This window comes from Panthera tigris, chromosome C2 (assembly GCF_018350195.1).
Source record: "Panthera tigris isolate Pti1 chromosome C2, P.tigris_Pti1_mat1.1, whole genome shotgun sequence".
In the NCBI taxonomy this organism is placed as follows: domain Eukaryota; kingdom Metazoa; phylum Chordata; class Mammalia; order Carnivora; family Felidae; genus Panthera; species Panthera tigris.
The window spans coordinates 59,346,227-59,364,746 of NC_056668.1; the positions used below are offsets into that span (position 1 = coordinate 59,346,227).

Here is an 18,520-nt window from a genome sequence, read left to right on the forward strand (position 1 = left end):
TGTTAGATATTTTACAAGCCTGGCTGATGGACCATATTTAACTTTTTAGCTGTTGAACTAGGAGTCATACAATAACAATATTTGGCCATATGACATTTTAAACTTTCTAATACAATGTCAAATACGTTCTTCTTCCCACCCGCCTTATCCTTACAGCACCCTTGTGATCCTGGGAGGTTAATTACCTAAGGTCATTCTGTGGAATGACGATTAGATCACAGTATAGAGTGATTTGTAATATATAATTCAAATTAGTATATATATATCATCTATAATGGCTTTAAAGTAAATATTTTGGGTTCTTTGCTAAGATAAAGGATCTGTTCTCATCGCTTCTAATTTCATTACTTACAGTTAGGGTCATAGCTCCTCCAAATACCTACAAGGCTGTCATGTGGAAGAAGGATTAGGTTTATTCCTATGGCTCCAGAGGGCAGAATTCATGCCAGTGAGTGGAAGAGAGGCAGATTCCAATTTAGAATGTGAAATATCATTCTAATAAGTAGCCACTTGCCCCCAAAAGAAGGATAAGGAGTTCCTTACCTCTTGTGGTATTGAGCAGAACTCCATGACCCTATCCCTTAGAGGGTGCCTCAACTGGCCAGTCCAGTTAAACTGGAAGAACTTTAGAAACTTCAAGTTTATGAAATTTTGCTAAATCCTAAAAAGAGGCATAGACATTTGAAATACAGTGGTTTAATATCATTCAAATTCTGGATGAAATTATTATATTTCTCAAAACAATGAGCTGCACTTTAAACTTTATTTTTTTAAGTGAAAATTATCCTAATAAGGAGTCTCTAACTCAATCTTCCATCAGTATTGGTTTCTGATTGCACAGTTATAAAACATTATACCAAATGTTTGGAACTAATTTTTGGTATTTTAGTAAGTTACAGGAATTCAATGAAGTTTTAAATTAAAAAAAAAACCTTCCTTTGAACAGTAAATGCTAGGATTTCAATCTGTAACTTAACTCTTTGAACATCATCTCTTCTTCGTGGCTTCTCTTTAAATGTTCCTTCAGGTTCAATGCAATTATCTTATTTTCTAGTTTACAAATAACTTGAAGCTAAAATAAAACAGTAAGTCCTCTTCTACACCTGAAGTGTGATTGTTCGACATTCCACAAAGACTTCCCTGGGATCCTCTGCCCACCTCACCCTTCATCTGCCTCTTCAAGTGTTCAAATTGAATCCCCTAAATTTTGCCAGAAGGGTATTTCCTTTTAATGATGGACTGTGGTTTCTCTCTTTTGAAAAACAATCCCGAATCCCAGGGATTCTTCCAGAATTTAAGAAATCATTGCAGAGGTAAAGTAGGCAAGAACTTGGGGCGGAAAGAAATGCCCACTGCATAAACCTTGCTGCTCTGAGTCGTCCTTGACAACTTCCGGGAACAGACTTCAGGCGGTGTTCGAAATTGTCTCCTTTACCCTGTCTATTCATTGCTTTTATGACTGTACATATTTAATACATACAGCGAGGGAGAGAGAAAGCGATGATGTGAGGCACTCCTGGAGAAGAGAAGATGATAAGGAAATAAAACAGGTGTCTGGGAAGGGTTGCTGTTAGAGAAGGAAGAACTGAGCATTAATAGCCATCATTCAGATGGGCAGGAGTTCTCTGCAGGTAGCAGACAGGAAAAGCGAACTCGTGCACCCTCTTTGGGGACAGGCTCTGTTGCTTTCTATTTCTTCTCTTGCAGCCAGGGTACACATTTACTTGAGACAGACTGTTATTTCCTGTTCGGTGGCTGGTCAGGTTGACTCTTTAAGACTAGTGAACATTTCTAATGTATCTTATGCCTTTTTTTTTTTTTTTTTTTTTTTTTAGGTTGAGTAGGGAAGAGATCTGTTGAAATTCTAGCTGGGTAAGTGGGGGATTCTCAGAAATGAGAAAGGGGGAAGGAAAACGATGTAGAAGCCGGAGAGCACAGCAGCAGCCCGAGACCCCCCTACCCCCCGCCTCCACTACTCTCGGCCCGCGACCTCCCGCGGAGACCCCAGGCGGCTGCATCAATATTTGATCGACCCTTCGCCCGCGCGCGCGTTGCCAGCACTCGCCGGTGGGGCTTGCCTGGCATCGCCCGAGCTGCGCTGTAGCGCCGGGGCCCGCAGGGGGCTTTGAAAGGACCAGCTCTGCGCTCGCCCCCTCGCCAGGGAGGCTCTGCTTCGCGGCAGGGGCGCGGCGCCCACCATGCGGGGCTGCCCGCGGCTGGCGCTGCTCTGTGCGCTGCTGCCCTGGCTCCTGCGGGCGGCGGCATCCCCGCGCCCCGCGCAACCCCTGGCGCGCGGAGACCCCCGCGACCCCGCCAGGGGCGCCGATTTCGATCGCGTCTACAGCGGGGTGGTGAGCCTCAGCACCGAGAACATCTACTCCTTCAACTACACCAGCCAGCCTGGCCAGGTAAGACACTCGCTCTCCTCGCTCGACTCCCAGGAACTTGCCAGATCTCAGAGCCCCGTCGCTGCTTTGGGTCCCCCGGGAATTGACCTCGGGAGCCCTTGGGGACCACAGGACCCTCGCTCCCTTTTCTCTTCAAAGCAATCACTGCCCTGCCAGAGCTGCCGCATCCCCCGCAACCGGCCTCCGGGACAACTCCGGTTCATCTCGCACCTTCCCTGGCCTGGTCCCCTGGCATTTCGGGCTTTGTAGAGGCGCAGGTTCCCTGCACCTTCCGTGGCTCCTGCCCCCTGGTGGGCCTTTCTCTAGGAAACTCAAGGTTTCTAGGGTTGCGGAGGGAAAGGTCCGCACCGCTGTTTCTAATCCCCTGCGGAGAAGGAACCTCATTTCATTTGGATGATTCGGCCAGACCCTTCTATTTCATAGCGCATGGGGAGGGAGAGCTGCTCAGAATCTAAAATAGGAATGTGTGAGAATGGACGCAAGCTGCCTGCCGAGCCTCTGTGTGTTCAATAGTCATTTCCTGTGTTTTTGTACTACTGTCACACGTATGTACTTCAGAGAAAGCCACAAGACCTGGCCAGAGATGTCTGAACTGCAGCCAGCAGCTGATCTATGGAGGTTTTGATGTGAAATAAGGGTGGGTAATTGTCTGAAAGTTCTAGACCTATTTCTGACAGGAACGGAGGTGACACAAGGGGAGGAAATGACTGTCACAGCAACTATCCCTTTGACACATATATTCTGATTATATAATGTAAAAACAAAATGCACAGTTAGGTCTTTCCTTCTAATATGGTACCCTCTAGGGCATAGAAAAAAAAAAAAAAAAAAAAAAACTCCCCAGTGTACCTGCCCCAGGCTGGCACCAAATCCTAAGGTGCTGTCACCATGGCAGCAGAGCCCTGACCCTGGCTTGTCCTCTGCTGACCTTCAGGTTGTATGTCCTGAAGTGAGCAGGGTGACTCTGCAGAGCCATTCTATTGTGAACAAGAAGGAGGGGCAGCTTTTATCGCCCCAGTTCCATACAACTCATCTCTTCCTGTCCGGTGTGCAGTATGGGCCAGCTGACATGCACATGAGTTGTGTTACTAGCCCTATAATTTGATCAGAAAAAAATTCCGTGATCTCTGGGGTATCCTGTCAGTTTCCCCCTAAATCATCAGTAAGGAAACTCAAATGGTATGTGCAAAGTTCTGACATCAGGCTTTAGTAGTTCCTTGCACTTCTGCTTAGAAATGGATTGACCGTGTTGGGGGGTCGCCTGGGGGGTCGCTCAGCTCAGTTGGTTAAGCGTCCGACTCTTGATTTCAGCTCAGGTCATGATCTCACTGTTCGTGGGACCAAGCCCCATGTCAGGCTCTGCACTGACAGCAAGGAGCCTGCTTAGGATTCTCTCTCTCTCTCTCTCTCTCTCTCTCTCTCCGCCCCTCCCTCAATCAATTCTCCCTCCCTCTCTCTCTCAATAAATAAATAAATAAACATTAAAATAAAAGAAATAGATTGACTTTTTTAACTGTTGCTTGGCCTTTCGCCTTTAATATTTCGTGAGTTTCTCTACCACAGCACAGGTGCACTGCTTGCTTGACTTTCCTAGAACAGTGTGAGAGATTGAGGACAGAGCAGAGTCACGTTCATCTCCATATTCCAGTACCTAGCACAGTGCTTGGCACATGAGAGGTTTACTAATGTCTTTGAAAAGTGAATAAATAAGTAAAGAAAGATTTGAGGAACCTGGAATAAAACTAAATAAAATAGAATATGTACTTTTTAATTGGTTCAGAGTATGAGACCATTCCAAATAAAAACATTTTTAACAGTTGTTATGAAATTAGGCCCTTTCCATGGTGCCTCTCTACATGTTTAAATACCTTTTATTGGGGCACCTGGGTGGCTCAGTTGGTTAAGCATCTGACTTCAGCTCAGGTCATGATCTCATGGTTTGTGGGTTCAAGCCCCATGTCGGGCTCTGTGCTGACAGCTAGAGCCTGGAGTCTGCTCTGGATTCTGTCTCTCTCTCTCTCTGCTCCTCTCTTGTTCACACTCTCTCTCTCTCTCTCTCAAAAATAAACATTTAAAAAAAATTTTTTAAATACCTTTTATTTTATGAAACAATGGTACCTTTATTAAATAAATACCTTTTGTTTTATGAAAAATTAGTTTGTAAAATATCTTTGCATAATACAATAAAAAGTTGACAACCCCAGCAGTCCCTAAAAGTTCACTAGTCTGAGAAATACATTTGGGAACCATGGGACTGGTAGATAACTCAAGTGTTTATACCTGCAATCCCACCTTACGATAACATGAACACAATGCTTTTGGAGATAGCAGGATTTCATTGAAGGTTTGGAATAGCATAATGGAATTACAGAACAGCACAGGATAAGTGATAGATGAAAGCAGAAATCTAGGCAATACTGTCATAATGTTTACCGACTGTTCCCCACCAAGGAAAATTTCAAGATGGTGGCACTACTATTTAGGCCCTGCCTTATCACCATCTTATTGGCTACTTCCCTACCCCAAATGCTAGCCTCCCACTCTAAATTCTTGTTATTCATGAGAAGCAGTTTTGCCATCATTACTGAAGGGGTCTGCTAAGTGAAGATCTATGAACCCAAGAGCAAAAGCTTGGCCAGGACCTTTTTCCTTTAATCTGACAAAGTGTTGGTCAGGGATTCCTTCCCTGTAGGGGTCATTTCTCACCAATTGTTCTTCAGTGCCACAAAGAATTTGGTTTAGAAAAAGACATAATAAAGTATAATTTTGTGAGTTTTAATCTTTTTTCCTTTTCTCATCAAGCCATTGTTCTGTTTGCCTTTATTTTTTTCTTCAGTTTGGAGGAGAAAAGCTATTCTCAGTTTAGGCTTTGGGGAGGAGAGGAAGCTGCTTTGGGAGCCTTTGGCCCTAATCTTTCCTGTCAGCCACTGCATCTCCCTTACCAAACACTGTCCCAAGGAACTATTTAGCCAAGCATTTGTCATGCTAATTAGCTGAGGTCAGCATCAGGAAAGGTCTCACAGACCTTCTAGGCAGAGTAATGTAAATATGAAGCTGCCATTAAAAAAAAAAAAAAAAAAAAAAAAACTGAAAGAATGGAGTGACTGCTTTAAAGAAGAAAAATGAAAATAAAGATCAAGTTACAGGTTAGGCAAGGTCATGAGTCATTTCATTTCCCTGGAGGGCAAGTATCTGGAGACTCCTTTCCAGGGGAGTAGGGTTTTACTTTGGCAAACAGAGTGTTCTAGAACTACAGGGCTGGAACTAAACTAGAAGGAAATCACCTTGTTGAGAAAGTCACCAGGCATATGTTTGACTGGGACAGAGGGCACAAAAGCAGGTTTATTGAGAAATGAGAATACTCTTGTAGAGACAGGTGGTGGCAATAATCAAATGTTTAAACTTGGGCTAGATGCTGATAAGGAGCTTTTAAATAAAAATCAAACTACCATGCAGCAAGATGTCTTCTTGGAGGCTTTCAGTAACAGAATACATTGGTCACCATAGATTTTTAAAATTGAAATGTTTCCCTGGAAATACTTCTTTTGTTTATTCAATGGAGACATGGAGACATGTATCTTTTAATGACATATGCTTTTCTATGCCCAAGGAACAATCCTTGGCTTTATTCATATCAACCAGTAGTTGCAGATCTAGAACCAGTTATACTGCCTCTTGGAACCAGATTCCAAAAGCCTATCCAATTCTCATGAACGATGAAATACATATCAGGATGTTCCAATAGTAACTTCTAACCACACGTTACTGGTTACATAAAAGAGTTAAAACCTTGGATGTGATAGCCTCAGCTCCCCCAGTCTGAGATGTACTCTTCCTGTGTTCCTTACATACTGAGGCAGAGAAGGCCCCTCTGTTGGCTTCATACTTCATACTTCCTCTTACTGACCTGCTTGTTTGTGAGGAGGAAATCATCTCATTAGCACATTATCTGGCTGAACAGAATACCATAGACTGGGTGGCTTAAAAAACAGACCTCATTTCTCACAATTCTGGAGGCTAGATAGTCCCAGATCACAGTGTCAGCAGATTTGGTGCCTGGTGACAGCTGGCGTCCTAGCTTGTAGACAGTGCCTCACAGCTGTGTCTTCTCATGGCCCAGAGATCAGGGAGAGAAACAAGCTCTCTCCTGTCATTTTTAAGGGCACTAATCTCATCATGAGGGCTCCAACTTCATGATCTAATTCCCCTCCAAATACTGTCACGTGGGGGATTAGGCTTCAACATGAATTTGGTGGCAGAGTGGGACACATTCAGTCCATAGCAGTCACCTCCCACAATTTCCTCTGTGTGTCTGAAAACGCAGCATCAACATATTATAAGGATGTTTAGGGGCTGACATTACTTCAGTTACAGGTCTGATTTTATAAAGAACCCATCTTCTTCCTGCCTAGACCTGACAGTCATGTGCTAAATTATATAATGGATTCTGTAAGTGTGTGATGTCCAATATGGTAGCCATTATCTACATGTGGCTATTGAGCACTTGAAATGTGGCCAGTCACAAAATGAGATGTACTGTAAGTATAGATTACACACCAGATTTCAGACAGTATAAAAGGACGTGAAATGTGTAATTAATATTTTTTATTGATTATATGTTTAAATGATAATATTTTAGATATATTAAGTTAAATCAATATAGTAATAAAACTAACTTTGCTTGTTTCTTTGTACTATTTTTTTTAAGTATTTTGAGAGAGAGAGAGAGAGCACATGTGAGCAAGTGGGGGATGGGCAGAGAGAGAGGGAGAGAGAGAATCCCAAGCAGGCTCTGCACTAGTCAGGGCAGAACCCGACAATAGGGTTCAATCCCACAAACCGTGAGATGATGACCTGAGCCAAAATCAAGAGTCAGATGTTTAACCAGCTGTGCCACTCAGGCACCCCTCTTTGTACTTTCTAAAGTAGCCACTAGAAAATTTAAAAACACGTATGTGGGTCATATTATGTTTTCTTTGGACGGCACTGTTCCGAGTACTACAAGAAGCTTAGAGAAGTCATTCATCCCACAGATAGCTTTGTTGGAGGAAATGAAGCTTGGAAAGGTCATAATGGATAAGCAGAACTTGGATAGGCAGAAAGAAAGGGGAAAGGCCTTTCAGGTATGGAAACATAGATCAGATTTCTGTTTTGACAATACTACATTGAAAGTGGTGGTATATTTTACCAGGAGGCACATAGTGTCTGGTTGTCTCTTTTTGTGATGATAGCCACCTTTGGTCATTATTGCCTAGTTTCATGAATTCATTAGGAACGAGGTGATAATATAGATATATTTTAAATATTTTATTTTTAAGAGGGAGAGAGACAGAGCACCATTGGGGGAGGGGCAGAGAGAGAGGGAGACACAGAATCTGAAGCAGGCTCCAGGCTCTGAGCTGTCAGCACAGAACCTGACGCAGGGCTTGAACTCACGAACCATGAGATCATGACCTGAGCAGCAGTCGGACGCTTAACTGACTGAACCACCCAGTGCCCCAACAAGGTGATAATATTTTAATTATCACATATTTCTTCTTTTTTTTAATGGGTGAAGTTTTTTAAAAATTATTTTAGAGAGAGAGTGTGGACAGGGGTGAGGGGAAGAGGGAGGGAGAGAGAATCTTAAGCAGGCTCTACCCTCAATTCAGAGCCCAACGTGGGACTGGATCCCACTAGCTGAGCTGAAATCAAGAGCATCAAAAGTGGGATGATGCTCAACCAACTGAGCCACCCAGGCACCCCTGTTTATGAGCTGGAATACTTCTTCATTTTTTATTCTTTCTTTCTTTCTTCTTTCTTTCTTTCTTTCTCTCTGTCTCTCTCTCTCTCTCAAGAGCATGTGCATGTGAGCAGGAGAGAGGCAAAGAGAGAAGGGGAGAGAGAGAGAGAGAGAGAGAGAGAGAGAGAGAGAGAGAGAATCCCAAGGAGACTCCACATTGTCAGGGCAGAGCCCAACACAGGGTTGATCTCACAAACCATGAGATCATGACCTGAGCAGAAATCAAGAGTCAGATGCTTAACTGACTGAGCTACCCAGGCGCCCCAAAGAGCTGGAATAGTTCTATAATAAGAAACCTCTCCTCATCAGCTATTTGGGCACCTTAGGCTACTGTATGTAAACAAACATGAGATAAAGTCTTCATTTTTTTACCTTTATTTAGCAATTTTCAATATAATGAGTTGGTCTCCTAGCATCCTATAATAATGATCAATGAGATTTCATTTAGCATAATCATGAGCTCATGAATTTAAACCTATTTGATTTGCCTCGACCCATTGTCATTACTAACTTTATGTTCAAATTGTTCCTTGGCCAGTGAAAGCCAATTTGAGTTGGAGCCTGAATTCTCTTGATAAAATCCAAGTGCTCTCTAACATCTTCCTTGCTTTCTGGTATGAAAAGTTATTCCAAATTCATCAGGTTCCGTTCTTTTTTTTTTTTTATGTTTATTTTATTTATTTTGAGAGAGAGAAATAGAGCGTGAACAGGGGAGGGGCAGAGAGAGAGAGAGAGAGAAAGAGAGAGAGAGAGAGAGAATCCCAAGCAGCCTCCCCACTGTCAGCACACAGCCTGATTCAGGGCTCAAACTCACCAACTGTGAGATCGTGATCTGAGCTGAAATCAAGAGTCAGATGCTTAACCTACTTAGCCTCCCAGGCACCCCATCGTCACATTCAGTTCTTGTCGCCAACATGGAATCAGCCATTTTTCCAGAAGGTCAGGTTCCTTTGAGTAGCAAATAGAGACCACAGTATGCTAGTAGTCAGTCTGCTAGTGCCATTAGTATTGCTAATGGCTTGGTAAGTTTTTTTCTAAATCTTTTCAATAGATGGAGCTAAAGGAGAGACCGTATCGTGAGTTCATACTAGTACTTCTGATTCAAATTCAGAAACACAGGGTTTTTACTTAACCTCATCCATCTTACACATGTATGTATTTCCTTTCTCCTGTGCCAAAAACCCTGTTTCTCGATGATAACAACTTACTCATTTGCTTTAATATACACATAACAGTTTTAGATAACTACTAATATTGCCACAAACAATAAGATTGCTGGCAACAGTTAAAGATTTATTTTTACAGTTCCTTTTACCTTAGGGCATATTTCATAATTGATGTCGAGACAAATTCCTATGTTTTAAAGTAAGGTAGCAGGACAGTCATGTTACCCTTTCAGGGCAGTTATGTTATCAACTTGTTAGGTTCATTTGTGTCCTTTTATGTTTGAATTTCAGGGATGCTTCTTAATTTTGTTTGAAAACTAACAAATAAAAATCTATAAAACATGATATATTTGCAGAAGTCCAGCTTCTACCTCTGTTCCCTGCATCTCATTCCCTCTGTTCTTCTATAGGTAGCCATTTAAAATTTTATAGCCTATAAACTAAAGCAGTTTTGGGGTGCCTGGGAAGTTCAGTTGATTGAGCGTCTGACTCTTGATTTCAGCTCAGGTCATGATCCCAGGGTCTGCTGACAGTGCAGAGCCTGATTGGGATTCTCTCTCTCCCTCTCTCTCTGCTCCTTCCCCACTTGAGCTCTCTCATGCGCATGCTTGCTCCCTCTCTCCCTTAAAATAAATAAACTTAAAAACAAATAAAGCAGGTTTTTGTTGCTCTAATAGTTTCCTCTTTACTAATATATTTATATAATGCCATTAGCCTCTTCCAATTTCATCTCTTAGTTCTCTGTGATGAGCAATATTGAAATTAGCCGGTATCTTCTTCTCCATCTCTTTTTCCAACCCCAAAATCTAAACCCTAGTTAATACCTATAAAAAATTAATTAACTTATCTACTTTTCATCTAACTTCATTATTTCATTATTCTTCCCATTCTCATCCCATTTTTGGTTAGTGGTACTTATCTATATTGTCAAAGCATATCGTCATTACGAGCTAGACTACCTTCCTTACAAACAACATTTAGTTTTAGCTCTACAGGTACTTATATATTAAAAATACACAACTCATCCTTATATTAATGTCCTCCAGCCTTTTTTCTCTAAAGCTTATTCTCTAGGATCTTCTAGGAACCTTTCAGGTTTATAACACTTTGTCCACAGCCTTTGTATTTATAGGACTGTTTAGCTGAATATAAAACCCTTGGCTTACAGTTTTTTTTCCTTCAGTTTTAACCATATTATTCCTTTGGCTTCTGGCAAAACTGATGATAAAAGGGATTCTTCCCTTTGCAGCAATTTCATTTATCTGCCTGGATTCCTGACTCTTTTTCCTTTTTCTTTGAAATCCAATAGTTTTAACAGACCGGGTCTGGTAGGTCAGTCTTTCCCAAGTATGTGATGTAATCTTTCAATATATAACTTCAATGATCTTTTTTTAATTCCAGAAATTTTCCTTATAGTTTTTATTGTATGTATGTATTTAATTTTGAGAGAAAGAGCACATGCACAAGTGAGCAAGGGGCAGAGGGAGAGGGAGAGAGAGAATCTCATGAGATGCAGAGAGAGGGAGATAGAGTGAAGAGCCTGCAGTGGGGCTCGAGTTCATGCAAAGCAGGGCTGGAATTAATGACTGTGAGATCATGACCTGAGCCGAAGTTGGATGCTTAACTGGCTGAGCCACCCAGGCACCCTTCTTTACAGTTTTTAACATTCGTTTATTCCAATGCTTGGTTATCTTCTTTAGGAATTCCCTTTATACTTATGTTGGCCCTTCTTTATTGTTTCCTATAGCTATCCATTTTTCTAGAATTGTTTTTTTACATCCTGCCCAGATTAAATTTTTTCTCCTTTCCATCTTCTATTTTCCTTATTTCCTTCATACTAAATATTCATTTATAACATAATTTTAAAATTTATTTGTAATCTTTTCCTGAGGTCTGCCATTTCTTTTTTAAAACTTCATTTTCTCCAATAACCTCATTTCTGAATTTTTAAAATTCTGATTTATGGCTTTTTTCATAGATTTTAAAATGCTCATAATTTGAAATTTGGAAATGTTAGGCTATGCTTTCCATCTGTTTTATAGGTACAGCTTTCTGGCATACCTTCACCATCTGAAATGGTGTTTTCTCCTCCTTATTCCCTTTGACTTGCAATGACTTTGTGTGGGATTCAATTGCAGTCCTTGTCTATTGCTCATCTTTACTCTAGATGAGTCTTCCTTATTTTATTTTTTTAACTTATATATATATATATATATATATATATATATATATATATTTTATTTTAGAGAGAGAGAGAGAGAATGAGAGAGAACATGAGTGGGAAAGAGGGGCAGAAGGAGAGAAAGAGCAGGCTCCACTCTCAGTGCAGAGCCTGACTCAGGACTCCAACTCACGACCCTGGGATCATGACCTGAGCTGAAATCAAGAGTGGGACACTCAATACACTGAGCCACCAGGCACCCTGAGTTTTTCTTACTTTAGAAGGGAAAGACCTGGATAGCTTTCCTAGCTTTCTTCTCTTATCGTGGTGAGGTGATCAAAACATGATTTTCTTTCTGAGAAGTTTCATAGGTCCTCTCCCCCATTTTATGGAGACTTCCTCTTTCCTTTGTTCTTGCTTCATCCTGTTCAGTTTGGGTTCCACTCCCACAGCTTTTTGTCAGGCAGAATTTTTTCTAGGAAAGGAGTTTTGATTAGTTTTGAGAATCCATGAGGCCCAGACTACTCCAGAAGGGTCTGGATTTCTTCAAGTGTTCTTACACCTACTCACAACTTGAAGCCTATAAAGCTGCCTCCAGGTTCAACTACTGTTCTCAGGTTGGCCCTCCCATCTTTTTAGGGAGCACTTTTAGATGGATTTTGGGTTCTCTGATTCTCAGAGCCAGCAGAGCCCCATGCTTCCTTCTGATTCTACCCACACAATTGCTGATACCACACAGGTGTTGAAGCTGTTGGTAATTTTTCCCACCCAGTCATGTTTTGGAGTTTGTGCAGGATACCTTATCTTGGTAAATGTTCTCCATGAAATTTTTGTTCTGTCTTCCCAGTTGCCCTATTTTCACAAGGCACACTTGAGATTTAAATTCTCTGCTGCTACTAACACCATCTTCTCAGAATCCTCTCTCCATTCTTTTCTGTAAGTTATAATTTTGAAATAACTTCAAATATACAGAAAAGTTAGAACCATATAAAGAACTCCAATATGCCCTTCACTCAAATATCCCATTTTTTTTTGCCAAATTTGCTTTATCAGTCTCCCTCCCCATAAGCAAATTTTTCCCCAAAACATTTGAAACTAAGCTACAGATATGATGCTCCTTTGTCTCTAAATACTTCAGTGTATGTTTTCTATGAACAAGAATATTTTCTTATATAGCCATGGAATAATGATGAAAATCAGAAAATTAACATTAAATTAAATTAAATTAAATTAAATTAATCCCCTCCACCTCTTTTACCCATCCCCCCACCTATCTCCCCTCTGGCAACCACCAGTTTGTTTTCTATAGTTAAGAATCTGGGTTGTTTTTTTTTTACCTTGTGGACCTCAATGTTTTTGAAGAGTACAGCCAGTTATATTATTTTATTTTATTTTATTTTATTTTATTTTATTTTATTTTATTTTATGTATGTATGTATTTATTAAATGTTGCTCAATATTTTTTTTTTTTAAAGAGAGAGAGAGGGCACATGAGTTGGGGGTAGGTTGGGGATGAGTGGAGGGGCACAGCCAAGTGGGGAAGAGAGAGAAAGAATCTTAAGCAGGCACCATACTAAGCACAGAGCCTGAAGCAGGGCTCCATACCATGACCCTGGGATCATGACCTGACCTGAAATCAAGAGCCAGACACTTAACCAACTGAGCCACCCTGGTGCCCCAGCCAGTTATTTTATAGATTGTCCCTCAATTTGGGTTTGTGTGATGTTTCCTCATGATTAGATTCAGGGTATACATTTTCAGTATATCATCACACAAGTGATATTGTATCCTTAGTGCATCATATCAGAGGCACATGATATTAAGCTTTCCTATTGTTATTGTGGTAACGTGGGTTACGTGGTTAGGATGGTCTCTCCCAGGTTTCTCCACTGTAAAGTTACTATTTTCCTTTTGTAATCAAAAAAGTAACTTGTGGAGCAATACCTTGAGACTATAAATATTCTATCCCTCATCAAACTTTCAAGCACCAGTTTTAACATCCATTGATTATTCTTGTCTAAATCAGATATTACCATAGTGGTTTCCAACTAGTCATTTCCTAATTCATCATTCCACATTTATCAGTTGATATTCTACTATAAGAAAGAGCTTTTCTTTCTCTCCCATTTATTTATTTATTCTTCTTAAAAAATTTTTATGGATAACAGGTGATTTTTTTCCTCTTCAAGTCAGTCGCACTCCTTGTCTATCGTGGGCATATTAAGGAATCTCTCTTTTAACTCCAACCCAGAAAGTAGGTTTCTTCTCTTTGCTCCTGTAATATCATGATTATAACAAGTCATATATATATATATTTGGTTTTCAGTTTCTGGCACAGAGCTCCTAAAACCCTTGGAATTTTCTAAGTGATAAGAGTGATAAAGATGTCTTATCATTGAACTGCACCTGAGTTTATGTTAATGAAGTGATTTTTGGAAAGACCCTAAAGATGCGACTGGTTGCCAGAGGGAACCAACCATATAATTGGAGGGTTGGAACTTTCAGTCCATCCCCGTTTGACCTCCTGGGTGGGGGAGGGGGCTGGAGTTTGAATTGCCAATGGCCAATGATTTAATCAATCTTTACTATGTAATGAAGCCTCCATAGAAACCCTAAAGGATGGAGCTCAGAGAGTTTCTCGGTGAGCACGTGGAGATTCAGGGAGAGGTGTGCGCTCCGAAAGCATGGAAGCTCCACACCCCTTCCCACATACCTTGCTCTGTGCATCTCTTTCATCTGGCTATTCCTGAGTTATGTCCTTTGTAATAAGAAACAGGTTATCTTGGAAGTAAAATGTTTCACTGAGTTCTGTGAGCCACTCCAGTAAATTAATTGAACCCAAGAAGGGGGTTGTTGGAATCTTTGATCTATAGCTGGTTAGTCAGGTGACAACCTGGACTTTTTTCTTTTTTTTAAGTTTATTTTTTTGTTTGTTTAAGTAATCTCTACACCAAACCTGGGGCTCCAACTCACCACCCTGAGATCAGGAGTTGCATGTTCTTCTGACTAAGCTGGCCAGGCACCCCCAACCTGGACTTTGTGATTGGCATCTGAAGGTGGGAAGAAGTGGAGAGGTAGTCTCCTAGAACTGAACTCTTAACCTGGGGATCTGACACTATCTCCAAGTAGATAGTAGATAGTGTCAGAATTGAGTTGAGTTGCAGATCACCCAGCTAATGTCTGAGAATCTTTTGGTGGTGTGGGAAAAACACATACTGTAACGGGGGGTGCAGATTTGTACTTCTCCATCACTAGCAAAATAATAATATTTCAGTGGCTTTTAAGGAATCACAAGGGAAGATGACATCATCAGTTATCATCTAGGGCATCTATTGCAACCCATTATCCAGATTATCTGTTGGGTTCCAAGCAAATCTGTCTCTAGACCATTTAATAAGTATAGTGATCCTCAGTTTTGAATTTGCAGTTAAAAGGATAAGCATATAATTATTTTTTACTCATGAGAAACTGAAAGCCAGAATAGTGAAACAAATTATATAAGTAATCACTGCAGCTAGAATATCTGAGTGCCTGAATTCAGTTTCAAAATTTTATCCATTTCAAGTCCTTGACTATGGAGTTCTCAGTATGTTTTTTTAAATGTAGGTTTTCATTAGGGATTTTTGAAATACAATAAACTTTACATTGTCTCTACGTGGTGAGATTATGGTGAATTTTAATGGTCTTTCCTGTATTTTCTAAATATTTCACACAAAAAAACATGTTTTACATTCCTAAGGCAAGGACAACAAAACACTGACAGGCTGAGCAGTATTGGGGAAGAACACTGTGTGGGGCACCAGAAAATGTGTGTTTTTATCTCCTTAACAATCTGTGTGCCTCCAGCAAATCCTATTTCCTCTCTGAGCTTTATTTCCTCCCACTGAGAAGAGAAAACTACATCTTTTATCTTTATTCAAGCACTAAAGTTCAGTGCTCTCTTTTTTTTAACCATGTGTGAGACTGTAATTTTTTTTTAATGTTTATTTATTTATTTTGAGAGAGAGAGAGAATGAGAGAGTGTGTGCTTGTGGGAGGGACAGAGAGAGAGAGAGAGAGAGAGAGAGAGAGAGAGAATCCCAAGCAGGCTCCCTGCTGTCAGCACAGAGTCCGAATCAGGGCTTGAACTCACAAACCATGAGATCATGCCCTGAGCTGAAATCAAGAGTCAGACACTTAACTGACTGAACCACCCAGGTGCCCCCTGCCCCTTTTTTTAATTCTTGGCTTTATATTTTTTTTATTATTTTATTCAAATCCAAGTTAGTTAACATATACTGTAAGAATGGTTTCAGGAATAGAATTTAGTGATTCATCACTTACAACACCCAGTGCTCATCCCAGCAAGGGTCCTCCTCAAAGCCCATCATCCATTTAGCGCCCCCCCCCCACCTCCTCCAGCAATCCTTAGTTTGTTCTCTGTATTTTACAGCCTCTTATGGTTTTCCTCCCTCTCTGTTTTTATCTTATTTTTCTTTCCTTTCCCCTATGTTCACCTGTTGTGTTTCTTAAATTCCACATATGAGTGTAAAGAATGTAAAGAATGTATACAACTTTTTTTTTTTTTTTTTTTTAAGTAAGCTCTCTGCCCAATGCGGGGCTTAATCTTACGACCCTGAGGTCAAGAGTCGTATGCTCTGCCAACTGAGCCAGGCAGGCATCCCTAATTTTTTTCTTAACTATTGACAAGTAGGAGAAATTTCTTGCCAAAAAGATCATTTCTAACTCCTTGTCTTATAAAAGCCAGTAAATGAAATCTTTAAATTATTGTTTCTAAAACACTACTCTTTTCTCCTTTGGTTGGTTTTCTTTTCTTTTGAGAGGCTTCCCGTAGGGCTCCACCACCTGGAAGTGTTTTATTTTGTCTCCCTCTTTTACCTCCACCTTTGCCACCAGTGCTGAGCTTGTATTAAAGTTCCATTTTGTTTCTCTCTCACATTCCGTTTGTTTCTTCCTGAGTGCCATGTCAGTAGGCTTGCTATAGTTTTGGGTTTCGTTTTTTGGTTGTTATTTTGTTTTGATGATATTGTTGTGTTACCCCCTTCTGAAGGGGTATTTTAAGGTATCTGATACAATATGTAGGGATTTTCAGTGTTCATTCCTTTCCCGCTTTGGTTTCAACATGTTACCTGAAGGGTCTCCTGTGTCATTTCTCCCCGTTGGCTTGAATGTAAAAGACCAAGGGACTTAATACTTGTGAAACCATGAAACTTCTTTGCTTCAAGAAGATGCCAGTATTTCTTTTTTCCTTTCAGACTGATTGATAATTATCACACGTTGCCATGCAGCAGCCAGAGTTTGACAGCCAGCTCTTCCTACATTGTTTAACTCTGGGGCTAACAGAAGCTCCACATCAACACACCAAGATGGTGCATTAATGATTTAAAGGCACATCTAATGAGCTGTTCGAATTAGGGCCTCACCATCCTTTCTGCTCATTTGCTAAGGAAAATATCAAACATATCATGATGCTTCAGGCAATAGAATCACAGTCCTTTCTGTTTTGCCAAAAAAAAAAATACATTTTTAAACGTTATTTTCTTTTCTTGGATATTGTGAAAATGGAAAATTTGAAGGTCTTTTTTTGAGGTATTTTAGTGGCTATGCAAACCAAAACCAAAACAAAACCTAAGGACCTGTATTTTGCTCAAAATAAACTAAGGTCAGCAGGGACACCTGGGTGGCTCAGTCGGTTAAGCATCTGACTTTGGCTCAAGTCATGATCTCATGATTCGTGGGTTTGAGCCCCACATCAGGCTCTGTACTGACAGCTCAGAGCCTGGAGCCTGCTTCAGATCCTGTGTCTTCCTCTCTCTTTGCCCCTCCCCCACTTGTGCTCTGTCTCTCGATCAAAAATATAAATATTAAAAAAATAATAATAAATAAAGCTAAGGTCAGCAATAAGAACCAACTGTCTGACTTAACCCTTAAGTCCTCAGTTTGAGATCCTTCTGCTTTCATATGTAATGAGTTTCTAAGAACATGTGTAAAATTATTGATACAGGAGAAACAATTGATTTACCTGTCAAAAGATAGTGCTCCATTCCTGGAGAGAGAAAAAGCAAAGCTGAGTGTCATATAGCAAATGTACATTACATATTAAATGTTATTAATAATAAAATTAATTGAAATGATTTGCTGTAGTAATTAATTACTTCAAATTCTCATTTGCCTTATCCCCTCAGTTTATTTGAAGTGACAATAATAGACAAATAAATTGATTTTGCTGTTAGAAAGAAGGATATGCAAATGTTGATTTTATACAAGATGGAACAAGGGATTTTTCAATGGGTTGGATAAGAAGAGTGAAACTGGTTTGAAGGTATCTTATATTGAAAAATGTGTCCAAAGAAAGTTGAGTGTAAGCCTTCTTTTCTGACAGGAAATCTATAGGAATCCATTTCCCTGTCATAGCTCCCAAGAACTGGGAAATTTTCCCTCTGTTCCACTGAAAAGCTTTTCAAGAACTAGTTCTCAGCCCATAATTTTAAGGAAGTTTATTTGGGACCCAGCCTTCTATAGTTGATCCCAAGGCTGGCCAGGGGTATCTATATGTAATTATGAAAGTATTGGCTTCTTTGAAGGTACAGACCACATGTTTTGGCTAAACTCATAAGTGTTTAAATAAAATACTTTATTTCTGAAAATGGTGGCAAAATTAAAGTTTATCTAAATCATCAAGTAGCATGTAGTCCTGAGTAAAAGTACCCTCTGGCTACCTGGAGTATTTACCATTGATTGGACCATTAAACGTGTAAATAAAATGGGGTGTCTGGGTGGCCCAGTTGGTTAAGCATCTGACTCCTAATCTCAGCTCAGGTCATGATCTCACAGTTTGTGGGTTCAAGCCCCTCATCGGGCTCTGTGCTGACATTGAGGAACCTGCTTGGGGTTCTGTCTCCTTCTCTCTCTGCCCCTCCCCACTCCCACATCTGTGGGTTTTCTCTCTCTCAAAATAAATTAAGCTTTAAAAAAGTAGTGTTGGTTTTTTTTTTTTTACCAG

General features: G+C 40.4%; 1 protein-coding gene across 3 annotated transcripts in view; it reads left to right on the forward strand.

Moving 5' to 3' along the window:
• Nucleotides 1-1,410: 1,410 nt before the first annotated feature.
• SIDT1 (SID1 transmembrane family member 1) overlaps nt 1,411-18,520 on the forward strand; it is a 109,452-nt gene continuing 92,342 nt past the window's right edge. For 2 of the 3 annotated variants that reach the window (XR_006207812.1, XM_042957158.1), the window contains exons 1-2: nt 1,411-1,550; nt 1,836-2,408. Coding sequence is in view for 2 of the 3 variants with exons in the window: in XM_042957158.1 (XP_042813092.1) it covers nt 2,199-2,408 (210 nt within the window). In the remaining variant the exon portion in view is untranslated. Of the gene's footprint in view, nt 1,551-1,818; nt 2,409-18,520 lie in introns of those variants that run through there. The other variant, XM_042957159.1, reaches the window with a different exon arrangement.